A 20,387-nucleotide genomic window follows, 5' to 3' on the forward strand; every position below is an offset into this window, starting at 1 on the left:
ATCTAAGTCCATCGCCATCCTTAAGATAAGTGAGCAATGGCTTTTTAAGGTATGGTGTTGGTAACTTTTTCATTTGTTTGCCCTAAGATTAACCTCATTATTTTTTTTTGTTGACATGGATCTCCTCAATAATGTGTTCCAAGTTGTCAAGTGACATAGGACAAAAATAAAGTAGGTGGTATCACACCCATTCATGAGTGTGCAGCAAGAAGAGCAAGTCGACAATTTTATGAGCTCACTCAAAGTGGATAATTTCTCGTGAACTCTTATGCTTGAACCAATGATGACTTATCAATTGGTATTAGAAGGAGAGCTCATGAAAACTCAACTCCTCTACTACTAATGGGGGACACTTATAAGAACATTTAATTTTATATTGATTGAGGAGTATAAAATCTAAGACTTTATAAGTACAAGGACTGAAAGAGACAAATGGTGAAGAAGATGATGGTGTGACTTAGGACAAAGGAAGACCAGACATGGTAAGGGTAAAAGGGAAATACCAAAGAGATAAAATACAACCAAAGGTAGGAAGAGCTGAGGCCAATTGGTCTATTGATCGAATTAATTCATCAATTTTTAAAAATAATATTATTTAGATTAAGAGGGTAAAGCTAATATTTATAAAAAAAATTCTTAATTAATTCTCAATAAAAAAAACATATTCACTTACAGAAGATTGCCGATTGAAAGAGTTATCTGAAATCAATATTTTTTAAAGATATCTTCCTACAAAAGAGTTCAAAACAGATAAATTCTTTGAAAATGAGAATGTCAACAAGTTACTGGGATTAAAATTGATCCCAAAGTCTCTTCACCACTTATTTTTACAAAAAAGAAACAGATAAAGATATTTTCACAAGGCATCAAGAGGCCTTTTTCAGTATTGAAATTTTAGGATCAGTCTCCAACAACAAAAAGAAAAGGGAAAAGAAATAACAGAAAGAACGGACTCACTTAATATCAATACATTGTTAACACACTCAAAAGTGAAGGAAGAAAATGTTGACTTCATTGTATGTAATTTTCGTCCGTTCTGAGAAAACAAACATACAGCTTTTTGTATACCGATCAGCTGACAGCTGCCATCAGAAATATGTATCAATCCTCATCATTAAGGTTTACAAAGAGAAGATAAATACAGATTCACAGACGTTATAATCGGGAAAATTGGGCTCCATTAGGACCGATGGTATTAGAATTAGGCTCAATACAAATCTTAACCTACAGATTACTTCTCACACCTAATTTACAATTTCTGAAATCTAGCTGTACCAAGCCGCTGCAAATAAGAAAAATGGCAAGAATAAGAAACGAAAAAAGAGATCAAATGGACAGAGGGGTTAGTTCTGTACAAGAATTAGATCACATAATTTGGTCATGCTTGACTGGCCGCAGCATATTGATCAATCTGACCTCTAGTATCCAAGTTCACCTGTTGGAGACAATAGCTCTGTACAAGAATTAGATCACAAAGAAGCTGAGCAGCTCTCGCATGTCATGGAGGTGGTCACTATTGAGAGTGTCCCTGTACCATGACTCCAGTATTATGCTTGAACTGGGGGCCTATCGTGCTTGAACCAGTGCCTAGATTCAGCGCTGTCTGTCTCCCCAGTTGGTTGGGGACCTTGCACGATGTAATGGCACACAGATCCCCCAGGCAGGCAGTAGATAATATGTAAGCCGGCGTTAGGCAAGTACAGGTCATCTAATGTCTTTTTCACGTCTGTATGTAGACTTAGTCTTCTGATTCGTTTCCTGCAACTGCTGGCTCAAGCTTCTTTCCTTCAAATCCTGTTGACAAATATTTGGTAGAAGAGTAAGCAAATATAATGGATTCACTAGGAAACACGGAATTAGCAAACTTTAGTGGTCAGGCACTAACATTTTTACTGTTTGACAATGATGATTTGGGCTTCTCCATCTCTCTCCCCTTTTGGGCTTTCTTCTTCTCAAGTTCAGCTTGCTGGCAATTCTCCTGATGTGCTCGCTTGAACATCAAAATGAAGTTCAAAAGTGTAGAGAGAACTGCATTAACAATCATCTGTAGATCATTTTAACTGGAGAACAAATTTTACACACATCAAGGACTTGATTAACAAGTGGATATATTAGTTTGTGAATGGACTTAATTAACAAAGGTGAGATGGCACAAAAGATGATACTGCGATAGTACAAAAACAAATCAGACCGCTTCATGACAGATAATATACAAGGTTGAGGAGAGCTGGTAGCTGCACACACACCATAGTTTGGAAAGAAGAGATTAAGCATGCCAAATCAGTATCAATCATAAAAATTGTGACACTATATATATATATATATATATATATATATATATATATATATATATATATATATATATATATATATATATATATATATATAATCATTCCCCTAAACTGGAAGCTCATGGATAGTCTCACTACCTTCAACTCTTATTTGACTGCTATGTTTACCTTTCAAACCCAACATTTAATCAAAAAAACCATTATGATCAAGGTTATCAGTATCAGGCACACTATTTTGTTTATTCTCCATTCTTAACATAAAAGTTCAGTTGCAGACTCTATCTACTCGTTCTCAGAGTCTAAGAAGTTGATTTTATGCCCTGTTAGAGCAGCTTATACATGACATTTTACCGATAAATCACAAACTTCTTTGATAACTTCATCATATTGTGAGTTTACTCTTGTTTTGTTCTTGTGAAAGTGTTTAGTTCTAAAATAACAATCCACTTCTGTTGTCACATGTAATTTATCACTCTGAGACAATCAAATTGCTCATTCTTGTTTTTCTACTTCAAAGAAAGAGTAGCATATACTATGGTGTCCTTTTTCATCCTTGTTTTTCATACTATGGTGTCCATATACAATCAAATTTATCGTTGGTCAGATTTCATCCTTGTTTTTCTACTTCAAAGAAAGAGTAGCATATACTATGTTTTGGACGATATATCTGATAAATCATAAATATCAAATCTAGGATAAATTCCCTGGAAAAATTCTTCATTTTGGGCTTTTCCCTAAAGGTGTCCTTTTTCTTTTTCTCCTGACAATGCCCCCTTTCCCTCATTTTGGACTTTTCCCTGGAGGTATCCCTTTTTAGTTTTTTTCCTAACAGTGCTCCTTTCCCTTAGTCTCCAAAATCCTTGACAGGATATCCATGACAGTTCCAGCATTTTTCCTACGGACCAAGGTCAATTGATCCAAAGGATTTGGACCAAATGTCACTATTCCTATAGACCAATCCAATCCTCATTTTGGGTTTAACATCAAAAATAATATTCTTCCTCTTCACATATTCAACTGAGCAACCCATCTCTTCTCCTCCCCTTCTCCTAAAACATCTCCACTCTTCCACCTTCTCATGAAATATGCAAGTCTTCTCCACCTTCTAAAGTTCTTCCTCATTTTGTGTTTCTACTTATAATGGTCTCTCTTTGTATAACACTATACTTTTGATTCATCATAAGTTTTGTATATTAAGTATGTATGTAATGAAGAAAATCAGAACAAGTATATAACTATCCAATTACAGTATTTTTCAACACACTTGGTATCCTTTTTAAGAAAACAAAATACTATAATCATATTTTAAATATTGTAACCACATTTTAAAAATATTTAACTGACTTTTTATCACATTTTATAACTTGAAATGTTTGTGTAAACTCCTCACTGTAAATTATGTTCATATGAATTAGAATTCTAAATTTAGTATATCTTGAGTTTGTATATATAGAAAAAAAATTTGTGACTACTTATTTATAATATTTACAGTGTTGACACTGTAGTAGTTACAAAAACACTATAACTGATTTCTTATCCTTTAAATCCCCTTGGACCGTTCATGTGGAATATCTTATTAGACCCTTCTTCAAACCTCATAAAAATCTTATTAAAAAAGAAATAGAAAATGATAAAAAACTTTTACACTTACACAAGAAAGTGGAAGAATAGAGATGTCTTAGGAGAAGGGGGAGTGGAGATGAGTTGCTTGATTGAATCTGAGAGAGAGGAGGCAGACCATTGTTTTTGGTTTTAAACAAAATGAGGATTGAACTGGTCCATAAGAACAGTGACAATCAGTCCAAATCCTTGGACCGGTTCATCAGTTCATATAAGGGGCTTTTCTAGGGAATTCACCCTAGAATTCTAGGGTATTTTAGGATTAAGGGAAAGGGCACCTCTAGTAAAAGCCCAAAATAAGGGACTTCTCTAAGGAATTCACCCTTATATCTATAGATATATATCCAACATACCATAAATCTTATCTTATTAGAAACACCTTTGACAACTAGGAACCATATATTTATAAGGGAAAATGCTAATTACTTACAAAATCACTTACGAGCAGACAGCAGGAATTGGAACATCTTGCTATAGATGCGTCAATCATATCTCCCTCTTTGCCATAATCATGATTGATAGCTCGCTAATAATTTTCAATTAGAAACCAAATCATTTTCTTGAATATAGGGCAAAACATGGAGTATGACTCGAAGCTTTAATGAAGACTTGACAAGACTTTTGTAATTGCCTGTCAATTTGATGTCAACTCTTTATAACCATCATATCCAAAATAACTTTATTAAGGGTGGATCTTGCCCATAATTACTAGGTACTAGTAAGTGGCAAAAAACATCTACTACATTAATTAACCATATTGTGGTTTATTCCACTAAGGCAAACTAAAGTTGAGTCCCTATTCAGCATAGCACAATCCTTCTTATCCATCAGTAATTGCCAATCTGAGCATGAATCAAGTTGCAGATTGCCCCTTTTCAGAGAGTTCAGTCTGAATTAAATTTTTTTAACACTGACGTCACACACAACTTGCCCACCCAGGCCACTGTCTACAGCTTGTCGCCCGTCTTCTACCCCTATTTCCTCTTCTATTCTTCTCCTCTCTTTCTCCTCTTCCTCCCATCTCCCTCTGGTACCGATACCTGCATACTGTGTCTCGGGATGCTAGCATGGACTGAACTGGTACTGGTACTGGTACTGGTACTGGTCCAGCCATGGACCAGCAAGGGTCTGGTAATTGAAATAAGGAATCTGTTCCATGATCCTCGTAATAGAAGCAACAATTCTAAATTTCCCAAGACATGAGAAAGTAAATGAGAAAAGAGAATGACAACACTACTTTGTGAGGATCAAGTTACATCTTAAAAAGGCATGAACAAGCCAAATAGCCAATGGGAAAGTAACATTTACAAATGATCCAATAGAAAGACAACCGTTGAGTTCAGATTGTTTCCAATTTCAAGAAAAAACATTACCACTAATCACCACTATATTATCAGTTAAACATAAAGTCAGAATGATCACTAAATGAACTACATATTCAAGGAATAGCAATGCTCAATTTTGTTATTTCAATCAGAGAGATGCAGTATAGGCAATTACACAATTTTTGCAAGACCTACCATCACAAGCATAATAGAAGGGTAAAATATGCTTTTTAATAGATCTAAAAGAACTGCTGATAGCAATTTGATAAAGAAATCTAAGTTTCTAATCTTTGTATGGCCTAAGTATGCATCAGAAGAAGGTATAATGAACATAAATCATGAAAATGGGTGTTGATGGTTTAAAAAGAATTGAAGCCTTCATTTAACAAGACTTATCCAATAAAGAAGCTACTAGACCTTGTTCAAGTGGACATTTTGCAGGATTTTCACCAAAATATAGTACAAGAGCATCTGCATTTCTACCCTGTCAACACTCAAAATATGTAAGGAAGATGTGTGATACGTAACATGGTAGACATAAAAAATCAGTGATATATGTTCTTATGAGTGACTAGCAGGCAGCCCACCACTGATGTATATAATGTTGTTAGTGACCGCACTTCAGCTTCAGCAACAACAACAAACTCCTTCAAGATCTAAACAATAAAAAGGGCAATGAGTTAATAAAAATTTGATGCACATGAAAATCTGGTCCAATCAGGGAAAAAGAAGAGAAATAAACAACCTTCACATATCAGACTCTGAGTTAATAGGATTTATCACAGCATCACATATATAGCATATATTGAGCTGGATATGTAAAAAATAAAATATAATCAGCTGTTTAAAATAAGCTAAAATATGAACAAGGAGTGTGATGTATGACATGCCACATAAGCGACAGTGACATGATGATGAGTACTTAATAATGTATCGTTAACGCGTTACATAGAATGCAATGATAATGGATTAAATTTCAAGCCAAGAATAACAAAAAAATATTTCAACTACTAGGCTACATAGGACATTTTCTGCTTTCTACTATCAAGTGTCATATCGTTGAGGCAAAAAAAGCACTTTTTTTTGCATTACAACTCTATCAAGGGCGACATCCTTCCTTCAAGGAAAAAAAATATACACCATGCATTCTGCTTCCGATCAACTTTCTGCTCTTCATCTCCCTTGGGACTTGTATTTCAAATTAACCAAGTATTGCACAGTAGACTTTGTGTATGGTTGAACAGCTATAACAAGCATATGCTTTTTCCACATCCCTCACTACCAATAGCTTATCAAACCACATCTGATGTCCGAGCTTAACATCTTCTCAAATCATTGACCAGTAGTAGTCAAACAGGGCTCTGCATCTCACCAAAAGTTACAACTGTTGCACTGGATAGCTATATCATTGAAGATGCCAGAAATGGTAGAACCTTCTTTTTTATAAGTTTGTTTTTTGGCATTTCTGTTCCTTCCTTTTCACTATATTTTGGCCAAACCAATTAGCCCATTCTTCAATAAGCACATAGACAGAAATCACATTCTCCTCCCACTACTTGAGAGCTCATGATCTCATATGTTGTCACCCATGTATCTTTAGTGGTGCAAGGTGATCCTTACTAGTTTTCATAGGATTCCATATGCCCCATGCTACTCCAGTAAGATCTAATCATTCTTAAAAAGCACATTGTCAGAAATGACATTCTTCTTACAGTGTTCAAGAGCTCATGGTCTCATATTCCCCGCATCGAGTTTTTTTTCACCTTTCGCTCAGAGTATATTCACGATTGTCTCAAGGAGTATTTAGCCTTACAAGGTGATCCTTACTAATTTACTATTTGTCATCATTTCCCTCATCTACATGTGTTTGACTTGCCAACATGCATGTATAAATGGATTTTTTTTAAGTAGGAAAAAAAAATCCAGATCACAGACTGAAAACCTTTGCATTCTAAGCATAAACAGCAAGTAACAGTAACTTGCTCTGACTGTTCAATCCATGGTTTGCAGTACCGGTCCAACAGGCTTCCGGTACGCGGACCGCCTGTTAGCAGTACTGTAGCAGTACTGCGCTGCTACAGTGCTCGGCATGCTTGAATATACCGCTCGGTACACCTGGGTGTACCGAGCGGTATACCATACCGTACCGGTATCGAGCCCAGGTCGAAACTCCGGTACGGTACGGTATTGCGAACCTTGGTTCAATCCTCCATTAATTGCATCACATTTTTTCACTTCTCCAACCTATCCTTCTGGATCACAAATCATCCATATATATAGTAACACGAAATCTTTTTCTTGTCAAGTGGAGATATACCAGTTCATCTGCTTCATTGATAATGGGAAATTTTGACTGCCAGTCTATATAAGCATCTAAAGTAAATGGAAATATTTTTCGGATGGCAATGACAAAACGATACATGATTAGAACATGTTATGCAAAAAACATGTGCAATGTAGATGCATCTAAGCATTCACATAATTACCATATTAAAAAGAAAACTAAAAAAACTTATTTGCAAGCAAAATTGTCAAAAGGGCAGTAGGAATTCAACATTTAAATGCCCACGAACAATTTGAAAAAATCTACAACAACTAAATATTTAAAAAGACAACTGGAATGATGGCATACTTTGCAGAAAATTTCTGAGGCGGGGCCATCATTTTCAGATGCTTTCAGCTCCACTTCAACCTTCCTTAAACCCTTGACAATGGCTTGCATTTCTTCAGCCAAGGATTTTAATTGTATCTGTATATGGAAACTTGTAGGTAAATCTATCACTTGCATGCTGTAGTATAACCAACAATAATAGCAAAACAAAGTAAAACCTTTGATGTAGCTTCCAAGCTAATAAGATCCTCATGAAAATCCAGAAGCTGTGGAGATCTTGAAGCAAGCGACTGATTTCATGCCAAAATGTTTATAAGATTAATAGATGAAACAATATATCAAAGAAAAAAGGAGAGGAAAATTGACAGTATAAAGAACTCCATTTTGACATGATGAATATATGATTACAAATTAAACAACATTCAAAAGTTTTGGCCAAGTTTGCTATTAATCCTCTATGTTTGCATATATCATTTACTCTTTTTATATTTATAGAATCATGATTCACTGACCGACAAACCAAGCCAGGGAAAACCTATCTTGCAGTTGAAGCATCTTAATTGAATCAGCAGCCATAATATATTTGTATGTTGGGTTGTCCATATCATGGTTCGCATTATCGTTCCATACTGGTGTATCGACCAGCTGTCGGTACGGTATGTACCAAGCCATTCTAGGGAAAACCTACCTTGTAGTTAAAGTATCTTAATCGAATCAGCAGCCATAATATATTTGTATGTTGGGGAATATTACTTGTCCAGGACTCCAGATAATAGAAAGTAACAATAGCTGGGTCTTCCATTTGTGAAGATAACCTAGACTGTGAATCTATTTTAACATATTTAACAAAAGCCCTGCATTATCGATGCAGAGGTAAATGTTACAATATAGACACATTTTCGTAAGCAGAAAATTTGTTGACCAATATGAAAAAGGACAGCTTTATGTCAAGTTAAAACCAAGTTATGAACAGTAAATGGGGTATCTTTGATAGAATTGCAAGCATGTCTAATCAACAAAATGCAAGTACATTGCTCATATGTAGCATTTTCAGCCAAAAATTTAGAAAATTCACTATGAAATTGCAATAACATGGACAACATTAAAGATATCAAATGTATCATACCTTGCACAAATAGTGCATAAGAGTCATCTTGTTATTAGTAGCACGAGTATCAGAAAGTTTAAGAAGACTGTCCAAATGGAAACCAATAGCTGAGCCTGCAAGTTTAATCAAATTGTTGTTTTAAATGAAGGTAAATTAGAAAATCAGAGCCTACCGAATGCCCCTAATAACATGAGATTCCTGTCAGTGTAGGGTCTGAGGGTCAGGTACGCATAGCCTTACCTCCACATCTGATGGCTATTGTCATGATTTTGACCAAGTTCCTAGAGTAATATAATTGACAAAACTCACTATAGCATTATTTTCATAACTCCGAGTACAATTAATGCACTAATAAATGGTCAGAAAAGATATTATTTCTTCCCTATTGTTCTATAGAAACCAAAACATAAGTGCATCTAGGAGAATTTCTGAATTGAGCTGCTTCCTGGCCCAATGTGTGGCAGATTCTGAACTAAACCATTAGCGTCAAGTATCCAACAGAAGTTTGGACGAAGTCGAACTACTTTTCAAACAGCCGATATAGGTCAGAAGCTTGGACTAAGTCATAGCAAAATCTATCACTATGGGAGGGTGTTGAGTGAAAACACAACCCTGCAAGAGTTGATCCCTTGAAACAATGCTGTGATTTTTGTCTCACATCCTAATTGACAAAATCATGTACCATAAGCACCACTAATTTCATTTGAACTGTAGGACTTGACTTAGTTTTCCTCATAAGCTAGATGATATTGTTCATACTTCATATTTAACTGGTCCCGAAATTTGCCGTAGGTGCCACATTCGTTTTCCTATTATGCATATTTCCTAGGATTGTTGACTGCATATTACCTTCCTTCCTATAACATGCCCATAGCTCAATAATATAAATATGAACTAAATCGCTTCTCTTACATATTCATCATATATAATTTTATATTGAGCTGCTTAAAATGTTTCAGACATATTACTCATATGCTCATTTCATTTGCAACACTAACATCTATTAGGTTGTTTCTTCAACATGTTAAGTATGCTTTTTTTTTATGGAATTAGTCAGGCCAAACAACAACCATAATTTCAAAATTATTTAAACAACTAACCCTGCTTGGTTTGGATTATGTATCTGTACATCGAAAGGGAAATGTGTTTTTCATCTTGACAGGCTAAAGCCATTTGCCTGAAGCTACATTTATCCAATATTTGTTGGTGTTCCTGACATTCCCATGTATAACCCATTACACTACATTTATGAAGCATTTGTTGGTGTCCATGGCATTTCCATGTACAACCTATTATATAAATCGCAATGATTTTTGACAATTTTGCCCATTGGACAAATAAAGAACAAACAAAAATATAAAAAAATGAAATAAAGAACAAAAAAAATTAACAAACAAAACAATTTTGTTAGTGATTACAGATTTCACTACTTTTAATTGAACAAAGTCTAGCATATCTTATCATCCACATGTATGTGAGAAACAAATACCTTTCAGTGTATGTGAAAATTGGAATTACCTCTTGCAGTTCCTTGATTTATGGTATTGCCAAGGAAAAGAATTTTCTTCATGATTTCCTTCAGTTTGATAGAATTGCGAATCTAACAAGCCAATTGTCATGAATATAAATGTCATAATTAAAAAAATAGGAAGGGAAGACAGAGTATTCACACACCTGTTCACAAGCAGAGTCTATACTGCTCAAACTCTTTTTAAGATCAGAAACCTGGGAAAAGGTGGGACAGTAGATCCTAATCCATCATGTTCTCTTATAAACAAAAACAGAATAGACATAAGTACAACCTGAGAGCCAAACTGAATCTTGAAAGAAAAAACCCTTAATTTAGATTCCACCCGTGGAACTTTCATCAGCTCCAAGAAAAACTGCGCCATTTAAATGTCAAATGAATATTTTCTTTTAATATAATAAGCAAAGACAGATTCAAAGCAAAGAATGGGAATGACCACGAAACAGAGAAACAATATCATTATATAGACATGGATAACAATTTTTTTTGTGCGAAGGGTAAGTGACGAAAGTGAGATTCAAACTTAGGACTTTGCGATAAACCATCAAAACCTTTACCAACTAAGCTAGCTGACACCTTCAATAACATATCATTATATAGACATGAAACAGAGAAACAGTAAAGGACATCTAAGAAAGAATCAGTTTAAAATCCATAGCTTCAGGCAAAGTAAGATATTTATACAAACTGCTTAAAAGGAGAATTCCATTCTAGCCGCATCTTGGATAAGAAAGTGGCAGAAGTCTGGTTCAATTTGTGATTGGTGTGAAGCAAGAATGAAACAGAAAACCACATTTTCCTATCGTGGATCCTTGTGAGAAAGGTTTGGCAAAGCTCTTATAATCTCTTCTAATGACCTCTACCCCCTAAAGCTACAGAAAGCATAACAAAAATTGAAGATTTACAAAGCTTAATACTACTTAGAGATTAACTAGGAGAAAGGAGTATAAAGATACGAATGGAAAGATGCAACTTGAAATAGCTTGTTAAAAGTTAAAACTAAGGGAGCAACCATAGAAAATGTTCAAGGAAGACTAACATATAGCAGCACATGTTAAAATAAGTCAAAACTATAGAAGCTTATTCAAGTTATGTCCAGAAAGAAGCCAAAGGTAACTCTGATGACAAGGGCGTCTCACACATGATTAAAAAACTTGAACATGAATCTAAAACAAAAGCATATCTAAGTGGATCAAGAATAAGACAAAATTTGGACAATAATTATATAGAACACTATGGTCTGATTGGAAACCAGTTGATATGATAAAGTCATGCTTGGTGCTATAACGAATCTATAATTAGACTTTAATATTTAAATTGGGTTGACCATCCATTAGAGATCTCTGAACTTCTGGAATCCTGTAAAAATATTTTTTCTTAATTTAGAGTGAGAGATTAAAGTGGAATAGCATGGTATTCCATATTCGTTGACATATGGGCACAACTTTAGTTCATAATTGGGTCTATAATCATCTGGTGTAAGTAACCATTTAGCGCATGTAAAACTTTAATTATTTAAGAAACTTATAATTAGTCAACTGGCATGTAAATACTAACACCATAAGTTCTCTTGTTTTTCTACCTAGCAAAACCATGAAAATTAATTTCAGATATATAGTCCAAGGAAGTCTCAAGGACAAGCAGTTGAGTACTTTACCTGCTCACACTTCCCGAGTTTTTCCTTGTCACCGGTATATCCCTATCAATCAAAACCAGAAAAAATATATATAAGAACCTCGATGGAAAGGGGAAGCGACTGTAGTCAAGACAAGTGTGATCATCAACAATTCTAACATGTACCTTGAGAAGATCCATTTCCTCTTTGGTTGGACAAAACTTAATGAGATTTTCCACTTGGTCAACATCCAAAATGGAGTCATCCAATGCTAAAGCAGCACTCTGAGGTATCAGATATATCATTAGAGCCACTTCCGTCTTCAAGAATACAACTAATATTTTGAATTTTAGAGTTTAGCTTGTTCATGCTATCAGTGTCTAGCTGATGAGCAGTCATGGTAAAAGAGAATAGCTCAATTTTTACAAAAGCATGTAAGGATGGATGACATATGCCTGCATAAAATGTGCATATTGTCTGTTTAGGTGATTATACATGAGCATATTAGTATAATTGTAGAATCTATGTTTAGTTTTCTGTAGATACTGAGAAACAATTTACAAAAATTACATTAATGTGAGCTACAATCTACTGTGATAGACACAAAGCAATGTCTCTGTTTTCAGTTTGCCACTAGTTTGCAGCCTAGTTGTAAGAGACGCTTGCTATTATAGTTCAATTTCTACTAAAATAGATTAATTTTTCTCAGGAGACCATTAAAAGCTTCAAAATCTGCAATACTCAACACTATCTTTTAACCTATAATATCCTAGGCCATCTTCTCACTTTTACCTCAAGACTAAAAAGTAAGAACATAATTCTGCAACATAATAATTGCAAGAAGCAGATACATTCATGTTATACTAAAGATGCACACCAAAGTACATTCACGTTTAGTATGATCAACAGCCAAAACACAATTAAAAACCCAGTGTACACATTATTTAGGCTGTTGCCTACAATGCATAATATCTCTTCTGTAGTCAGAAGTAGCGGACAGAGAAAGAATGGTGCATCATGAATTCTGTATCAACAATTCATACAAAGGCAAAATAAAGGGATATAACCAATAAACATAACACACCACTACAGTCAAACTTACCATCAAGTCAGGAAGTGGCATCTTGATCTTCGTCAGCATGATTTCAGTGTTATTGGAACGTCTTAATGCAATCTATAAACAAAATTAAAATTAAAAGAGCTTGTTAATTAAAATCTATACAGAAGAAACAATGTCTGCATTCAGCCACAAGTTAAGCCATGAATCATTAAAAGAACTCAAGAAATGTCATCATCCTTATTTATCAAAGCCAATTCTTTTATTCATAAAGAGAGAAAATGTAGTAAAGGAAGGAAGAAATCTTTTACTTAAAATCAAGGTCTATAACCAAAAACTATCTAGCTGTCTAATTTGCTAATAATAACACGGTAGAGTTACAAAATTTATGCAACGGTGGCAGGAAGAGAGGAAGAAAAGCAGTAGGGAGCATGCCACTGATGCTTCTCCAGTTGGAAAGGAAAGGATAAGAGGATGGGAGAATAGAAGGAAGATAAGGAGTCGAGCACACTTGAATCCCACTGACTTTCCGCTGCTGCCCTGCTGCTTCAGTCTTATTCACATTGTTAAGTCAGTCACTGCTGCATGCAAGGAAAAATGCTTCACTTTGCCTTCACATGTGGGTTCCTTTTGTTCCTTTGCTCTAAGAGAGAGAGAGAGAGAGAGAGAGAGAGAGTTTCATGGATTTGAATCTCATAAGTCATATGGATCCTTTCCAATACTACTATTTGATAAGAAGATAGAGAAGAAGAGAACAAAAAAAGAGAAGAAGCAAGGAAAGAAGAGAAAGAAGAAAAAGAATACAAGAGAAAAAATATATATTTTCAACAATAGCATTAAAAATGGTTAATCTTAATTCGGTTTAAAATTATTTTTTGAATATAACGAAAATTTTTTATAAATTACAGCTAAAGTTTACATAAATATCATCTTTCTAGAGGTCTCATGTTTGGGCTCATTGCATAAATATCATCTTTCTCAAACTGTTTTCTTTCTCCAGTTGGTTCCTTCCCACTTTTCATGTTTCTCTCATATGCCCCCTAGGGAATTATCCTTCTTTTTGTGTGTACGCATAGACTGAAGAGCATTATCATGGACAATGACATATAACTTAAACAATTTAAAACAACTATAAATGAACAGTGAAAACTTCCATTTCTCATAAGTAATATTTTTAGATTTAGATATCAAGGACTTACTAGATGAACTTTATCTGATTGTGATCCAAGAGATTTACGACGCCCCTCTTTAGAGCTATCACCTGTTTTAGGAACCATAGCAGAGAAGAGGCTCTCAAGTTCTGACACATCAAAATCAGAAGCACTGCAAGTAAAAGGCTACACAAAATGAGGAAGAACATCCAAAACTAAAAGCAACACTTGTAAAGAAGAATGTTACTAGAAAAGTGAAAATTAAGCACTTGTATAACCTCAAAGCATCACCAGATCTTTGTAATTCATCCCATAAGCTTCCTTCAACAGCTAATGTTACTTTCACCCAGTGCAGCGGCTTCAATGATAACCTACGGGATGTCAAATTTGCTGAATTTACACCCATAGAACGTGAGAGTCCACGGCCTCTTCCCCCATTTGGCAATAACCCTCTAGCATTAGATAGAGAACTAGATGGAGGAGGCGGCGGAGCTCCTGGTGCCCTAGGTGGGGCTGGAGGAGGTGCACGTGCTCCAGGAGGTGGTGGTGGTGGAGCACTACCACGTTGACCTGGAGGAGGGGTTGGAGGTGGGGCAGGTTTCTCTGAGGTGGTATGCAAAGACATTTCTAGAGCCTGCTTATACTCACCATTTCCTAACTTCTGATTAAAATTCTTGGTATCTGTCTTATTTCGAGCAACACCTTCGTCTGGCTCTCTTTTGTACTTGAATTTAATTTCTCTTAATGTATGCTGGTTTTCTTGATTGTGATCATTCTCAAGCTGAGTTGTCCTGGAATTAATATTCTCTGGATTGACTTTTGATTCAATTTTTCCTAATTTGTTATTGGCTTCTTTTGTCGGAATCGAGATTTCTGACTTGCAACTCATGTTGCATGAGGTCATTGTCTTTTCAGAAACCAGGTCGCATGCATCTTGCTCAATGTTGCAGGGTTCAACTATATTCTTCCCTTCAACATCAAGTGTAATGATATCCTTGACCTCATGTTTAAAGTTGCTGAGTTCTACTATATTCTTCCCCTCACAAGTAACTGTGCAATCCAAAAATATCGAATTTTCACTAATAATCTTATCATCACTACTGACAGCAATAGTTGAAAATTTAGTCATTCTGTCTTCTGCCACAGTTGGAGAACTCAACATACTTTCACTATGATGTTCAACTTTATCTTGATAGGTGCTAGAATCAATCTCTTTTTCAAGATTATGTTTCTCCGGACTAGGAATTTCATCAACAGCATTGGGTCTCCTCCCGATAATGTTTTCTGAGCCATTATTAGAGTCATTGTTTTCCCATATGCTTTCGATTGTCTCTGCAGTTTCTGAATCAATTAAATTCTCTGTCATAATCACCAAACCCATTCCATTGTCAGTCTCCTGCTTAACATTGTTAATCTTTATTAATTTTTGTTTTTCATCCATTGAAGTAACAGTGTTCTGTCGCAATGTGCTGCTTTCTATCATACTCTTCTCTTCAATCTGAACCATAGATTCTGAAGTCACTGATTTCTCTGTTACAAGTTCACCATCATGCTTACATTTGCCAAAGCCAGAACTAGTCTCAGCTGGACCAGGTATACTACGGGTTTCTACCATGATACATTTGCTAACCGTATCTGTTAACAGTTGGGAAGCCCTTGTCTCTGAATCCTCTTCAGCTTTGCTTGTCTCAAAACTACTCCTTGCTTCATTAGTCGAACTGTAGATTTCTGAATTGGGATTCCCACCATCAACAGAAGTTCCATTTCGAAATGTAGTACCTTTAGGATCTCGATTTGCATTATGCGAGTAGGAGTTGGTAAATATCTCTTCAGCCTCAAAAAAATCTTCTGCCTCTGTGAAAGCACCTTCTGTTTCATCACCATCTTCAACCAATGTATCTGTGCTTGAGTCAGATTCAAAAGAATCGAAGTCCGAAAATATTACCTGGTTCACGCATAACATATACTTAAAATCGAATCCTACCAGGAACAAATAGACAAACTAGGAAAAAAATAGGCACCTACATCAGCTTTGAAATCCCTCGAAAACTGATCCTTGGCATTCCATACAACATCGATCTCCTCACGAGACAGCATCAGAATGCTAGAGTGGACAAAGGCTGTATTGAACATAATCCTGAACATTATCTCCTCATGTTCCAGATCTTTATCCATATGGATGCATTCAACAACTACATCTCCTTGAACACGACATCGAGTTTTTAACTTTACTGGTGTAGCCTCTGCCTGCAGTGACAGTCCAACACATAGTAAACTTGAAGGACAATTTCATTTAGATGAAAGAACTATGCATTACCTGTTTGTAGTGCCGAACATGCTTCTTTGTCTTAGATGTTGAGAAAAGAATCTTTGAACTCCTACTATTGGGAGCCAATGGGTCTTGACCATAAATGCGAACCATTGGCCTGCAACCTCCTTCCCCATCAAAATTAGGTACGATCCTAAGAATCAAGCATTCCAATGTGAAGGATATATCCTTTGGAGGCCATTCTGGTGCATTTCCCCGTCTTGATATGTATTGAAGATATCTCAGGTGCGAAGGTTGTGGGTTCAAAGGAGACAAAAGATGGTGTAGCTCTTTAGGGGCTTGTTTATACACCATTTCAAGAGTCTTTTGCTCACCAGTATACTGTTTTCTGTAAAGGAGTAAACCAGCAAGCATGAAGGCAAGTACAGGCCAACATCCTCTCTCACAGTGCATCAGCAACACATTATGTTGCCCTTCCATTGACAGCCAGCTCACACTAGACTTCAAAAAGTGGTGGATCATCTCCAATGGAAGCAAAGGACACCCTTCATACTGTAAGGGATAGTCCATGACCGTCATATCAGACTCGGTCAAAATGTCTGAGATTTGGCTCCTTTTATCTCCTTCTTTGAAATTAAATACCATGAAGGAGGCATCTGGGAAATAATCATGCAGTTGGGTGACTATGCCATCCATGTAGTCCTTGTAATCATTTTCCCCAAGAGTTTCTGCTGAGAAGCAGCAGTCGAACACTGCAACAAAAAGAACAGTAAGACATTTTGAATTTTGAACTTTCTGAAAGCGAATTATAGCAAGACCAAAAAGAATTTAGAACGTCATAGGCATAGCGAATCAGGACAAAACTATAAAACTCGAGAAGAAATCTAATACTAATTAGAAATTTGGTTTTGGGTTTAAATTTTCAATTGATTGGCAGCATTATGTTTCCTAAGATCAAACAATAAGTTCCAATAATTTATATAACCTCCAGAGCCCTTGAAAGGCCAAAAGGTGCAGTACATTTCTATTAGTTTGATAAGAGTCAACTATCTGCGAGAACTTGTCAATTTGTGCAGCAAAGAAATAGAAAAGGAACGTCACTTCCTGAATGCCAGAGAATATCAACAACAGTCAAGAACCGACCCGCCTATCTTAACCTCAAATGTGAAGCAAAACCAGCAGAATTCCTCAAATTACCACTCAAGAGTCCATCAAGCCGAAAAACCTCATTAATTCCGAGAGATGAATTATGCTCTTCGCGCAAGGAAGGGAGGAAGTACTATAGAGTCGTTCCGAGATATCAACAACATTCAAGTACTATCTTAACCTCGACTGTGGAGCAAAACCGACAGAATTCCACAAATTACCACTCAATAAACCATCAACCGGCGAAACCTCACTGATGCCCGAGAGACGAATTATGCTCTTAGGTCAAGCGAGAGAGAGAGAGAGAGAGAGAGAGAGAGAGAGAGAGAGAGAGGCAGTACCATAGACTCGTTCCGAAATTTCCAGCAGCCGATCCGGCGGCTTACGGTAGAAGAGCCTCCTGAACAACGCCATCCGCCGGCGGCTCCACCGGCGGCCGACGCCGCTGCCCCGGTGGAATCCAAACCCGACTTCTCGACCGACGAAAGATCAATACGAACGCCGACTCCACCACGCCGCGACGGGAAACCCGGTCGCGGCCACGAGCCGCCCGCCGATCGAGCAGCTCCCCGAGGGCGAGATCCTGGTCGGTATCGGTCGACCGCAAGGCTTCGACCTCTACGAGAAAGAGAGAGAGAGAGAGAGGGAGGGAAGGGGGAGGACAAAGAATAATTAGAAACACATTTGGTTGCCCCTTTTGTTACCGTTTGGGAGAGGAACGAAGCTGCAGTAAAAGCATTGGGACAGGCTCGGGCTCCGTGGCAGGAGTAAAAGCACGGCGTCACGGTCACGAAAAGCGTCAGATGAACGGCCATGATTTGTACCGTCGCCTACGGACGGAGGATCGTGGGGTTCGGGGCAAAACACTTTTGCGCGGGATACACAAATGGACACGTGTCGGTGAGGGAGGGGCAAAGCTTACGTCGGGCAAGCGCGCGATGGCGTAGAGAGCGGCGTTATACTGTATCAGCAACCCGGTACGTGTGACGTGTTGCCACGTGCGCTGCCGTAGGATATGACATGGACGGTGTGTCAACGTTCGTACTTGGACGCACGTACTCGAAAGCACACTATTAGATTTTATAATATTAATTAATTAATTAATTAAAATATTATTAGATTTTAATTAAATTATAATTAAGAATACCGATGGGTAGAATGAAAGTTCACTTTTATCGTAAGAAACTATTCTAATTATTTTTTTCTAAATCCTTTAATGTAGAAATATCGTCAATTAAATTTGACCAATCTGTCCTAAATTGGTTTTTAACCAATTTTGACCTCAATTCATGCCTAAATCAAAATTTTGATTGGAAGCTCAAATTTGACATAATTTCTATTTTAGTTTAATTAGATTTTGATTCTAAATTAAATTTTTGACTGGTCAAGACTAATTTTGAGTAAGTGAACTCTAACTAGTTAATTAATTTTCGCGACTCAATTTTGAGATGTCTCATTAAATAAAACTGATTTGCTCATTTGATATATAAAATTATGTTAAAGATTAATCTTAAATAATATTTTTAAAAAATAATATTTATAATAATATATCTAATTAAAAAATTTTAGATAATTCTAAGGTTGAATTTAATTCAAATAATCATGTGATTAGTTAGAATGATTTTTTTTAGATATCCTTATAATTTAAAGCTGTATATTCAAAAATAATGATACTATTCCATAATAATAGTATTTCTCCATGGTAAAATTAGTTGCAGGGGTGAATCATCGTATATTTCCTGAGAAGCGGGTCATGCGACTCCCCCACAAACTCACGTGTTGATTTCGATTTAAGGTAATGTTTACGTATCATCGAGTCGAGAGCGACCATATCATCGCTTACCCAAAATCAACGATGGCTCGTTAATACAAGAGTCCAACAAGTAACAGCGTTATCTCAAGAAAGAGACATGTGTATCTAAGGAAAGAATTGATTTTAAGAGTGATTCGGTTAATCAAGACAGCAATATCTAAAGTGCGAGGTAATGCATCCTCTCTTCTCTTGATATAATCTAATTTTATTTTATATTATTTTTTTTAAAAAAATATAATTATAAAAATATTTATAAATTATATTATAAAAATATTATTATAATATAGTGAAAAAAAGGAAAGTAGGAACAATGACAAGATAGTAACATACATCATTAGGGGATGAAAGGGTGCTAAATACCATGCTGTTTTTTCTCTTCCTTCCTTGTAATGAAAACACTTAAAATATATCTAAGAAATTAAATATCTTCGATGATAAAGAGTTGTGAATATATCAATTCTTTCAATGATGCAATTTTCATTTTTCTCTCTTGGACAGATCAATCATCAATCGAATTCAGAATTTATAACTATACATGAATTATATGCATCGACAAGTTATTTGTAGATACGAAGTTAAAATGCAACCATACACTTAGCCAAAGGGAGCATGAAAGGAGGCATTGATGGAGTCTTTTTTGGAGAAGGCATGGTGAGTCCTCACACTCCCTGTCTGCACTCACCCATAAAGAGCCAATTCTATTCATCATGAGAGATCAGGTTGGATGATGAGCCATCAAAGATGTCGAGAGATGAATTATTTCATTGGCCATAAGTTATGGATATCTTTTCTTCTTCTTCTTCTTCTTCTTCTTCTTCTTCTTTTTATGTTTGTAATATGAGATGATTATCTT

At 36.0% G+C, this 20,387-nt stretch overlaps 1 protein-coding gene across 2 annotated transcripts; it reads right to left on the reverse strand.

The window, feature by feature from the left end:
• Window positions 1–990: 990 nt before the first annotated feature.
• On the reverse strand, window positions 991–18,388 carry LOC135634394 (formin-like protein 5). Of its 2 annotated transcripts, XM_065144828.1 has the most exons (18): window positions 18,063–18,388; window positions 16,624–17,327; window positions 16,332–16,553; window positions 14,585–16,251; window positions 14,355–14,478; window positions 13,201–13,272; window positions 12,284–12,382; window positions 12,141–12,182; window positions 10,758–10,838; window positions 10,630–10,680; window positions 10,474–10,555; window positions 8,974–9,068; window positions 8,066–8,137; window positions 7,869–7,985; window positions 5,824–5,892; window positions 5,654–5,720; window positions 1,886–2,028; window positions 991–1,794 (listed from the first exon to the last, which is right to left on the reverse strand). In XM_065144828.1, exons 1-18 carry the CDS (start codon window positions 18,133–18,135, stop codon window positions 1,705–1,707), a joined length of 3,870 nt encoding a protein of 1,289 aa, XP_065000900.1. In that variant the 5' UTR covers window positions 18,136–18,388; the 3' UTR covers window positions 991–1,704. The 2 variants fall into 2 exon arrangements, with proteins under 2 accessions (XP_065000900.1, XP_065000907.1); XM_065144835.1 differs by lacking the exon at window positions 991–1,794 and having other exon boundaries at window positions 1,911–2,044.
• Between the last annotated feature and the right edge of the window lie 1,999 nt (window positions 18,389–20,387).

The sequence above is a fragment of the Musa acuminata genome, chromosome BXJ1-3, assembly GCF_036884655.1.
Source record: "Musa acuminata AAA Group cultivar baxijiao chromosome BXJ1-3, Cavendish_Baxijiao_AAA, whole genome shotgun sequence".
Taxonomy (NCBI): domain Eukaryota; kingdom Viridiplantae; phylum Streptophyta; class Magnoliopsida; order Zingiberales; family Musaceae; genus Musa; species Musa acuminata.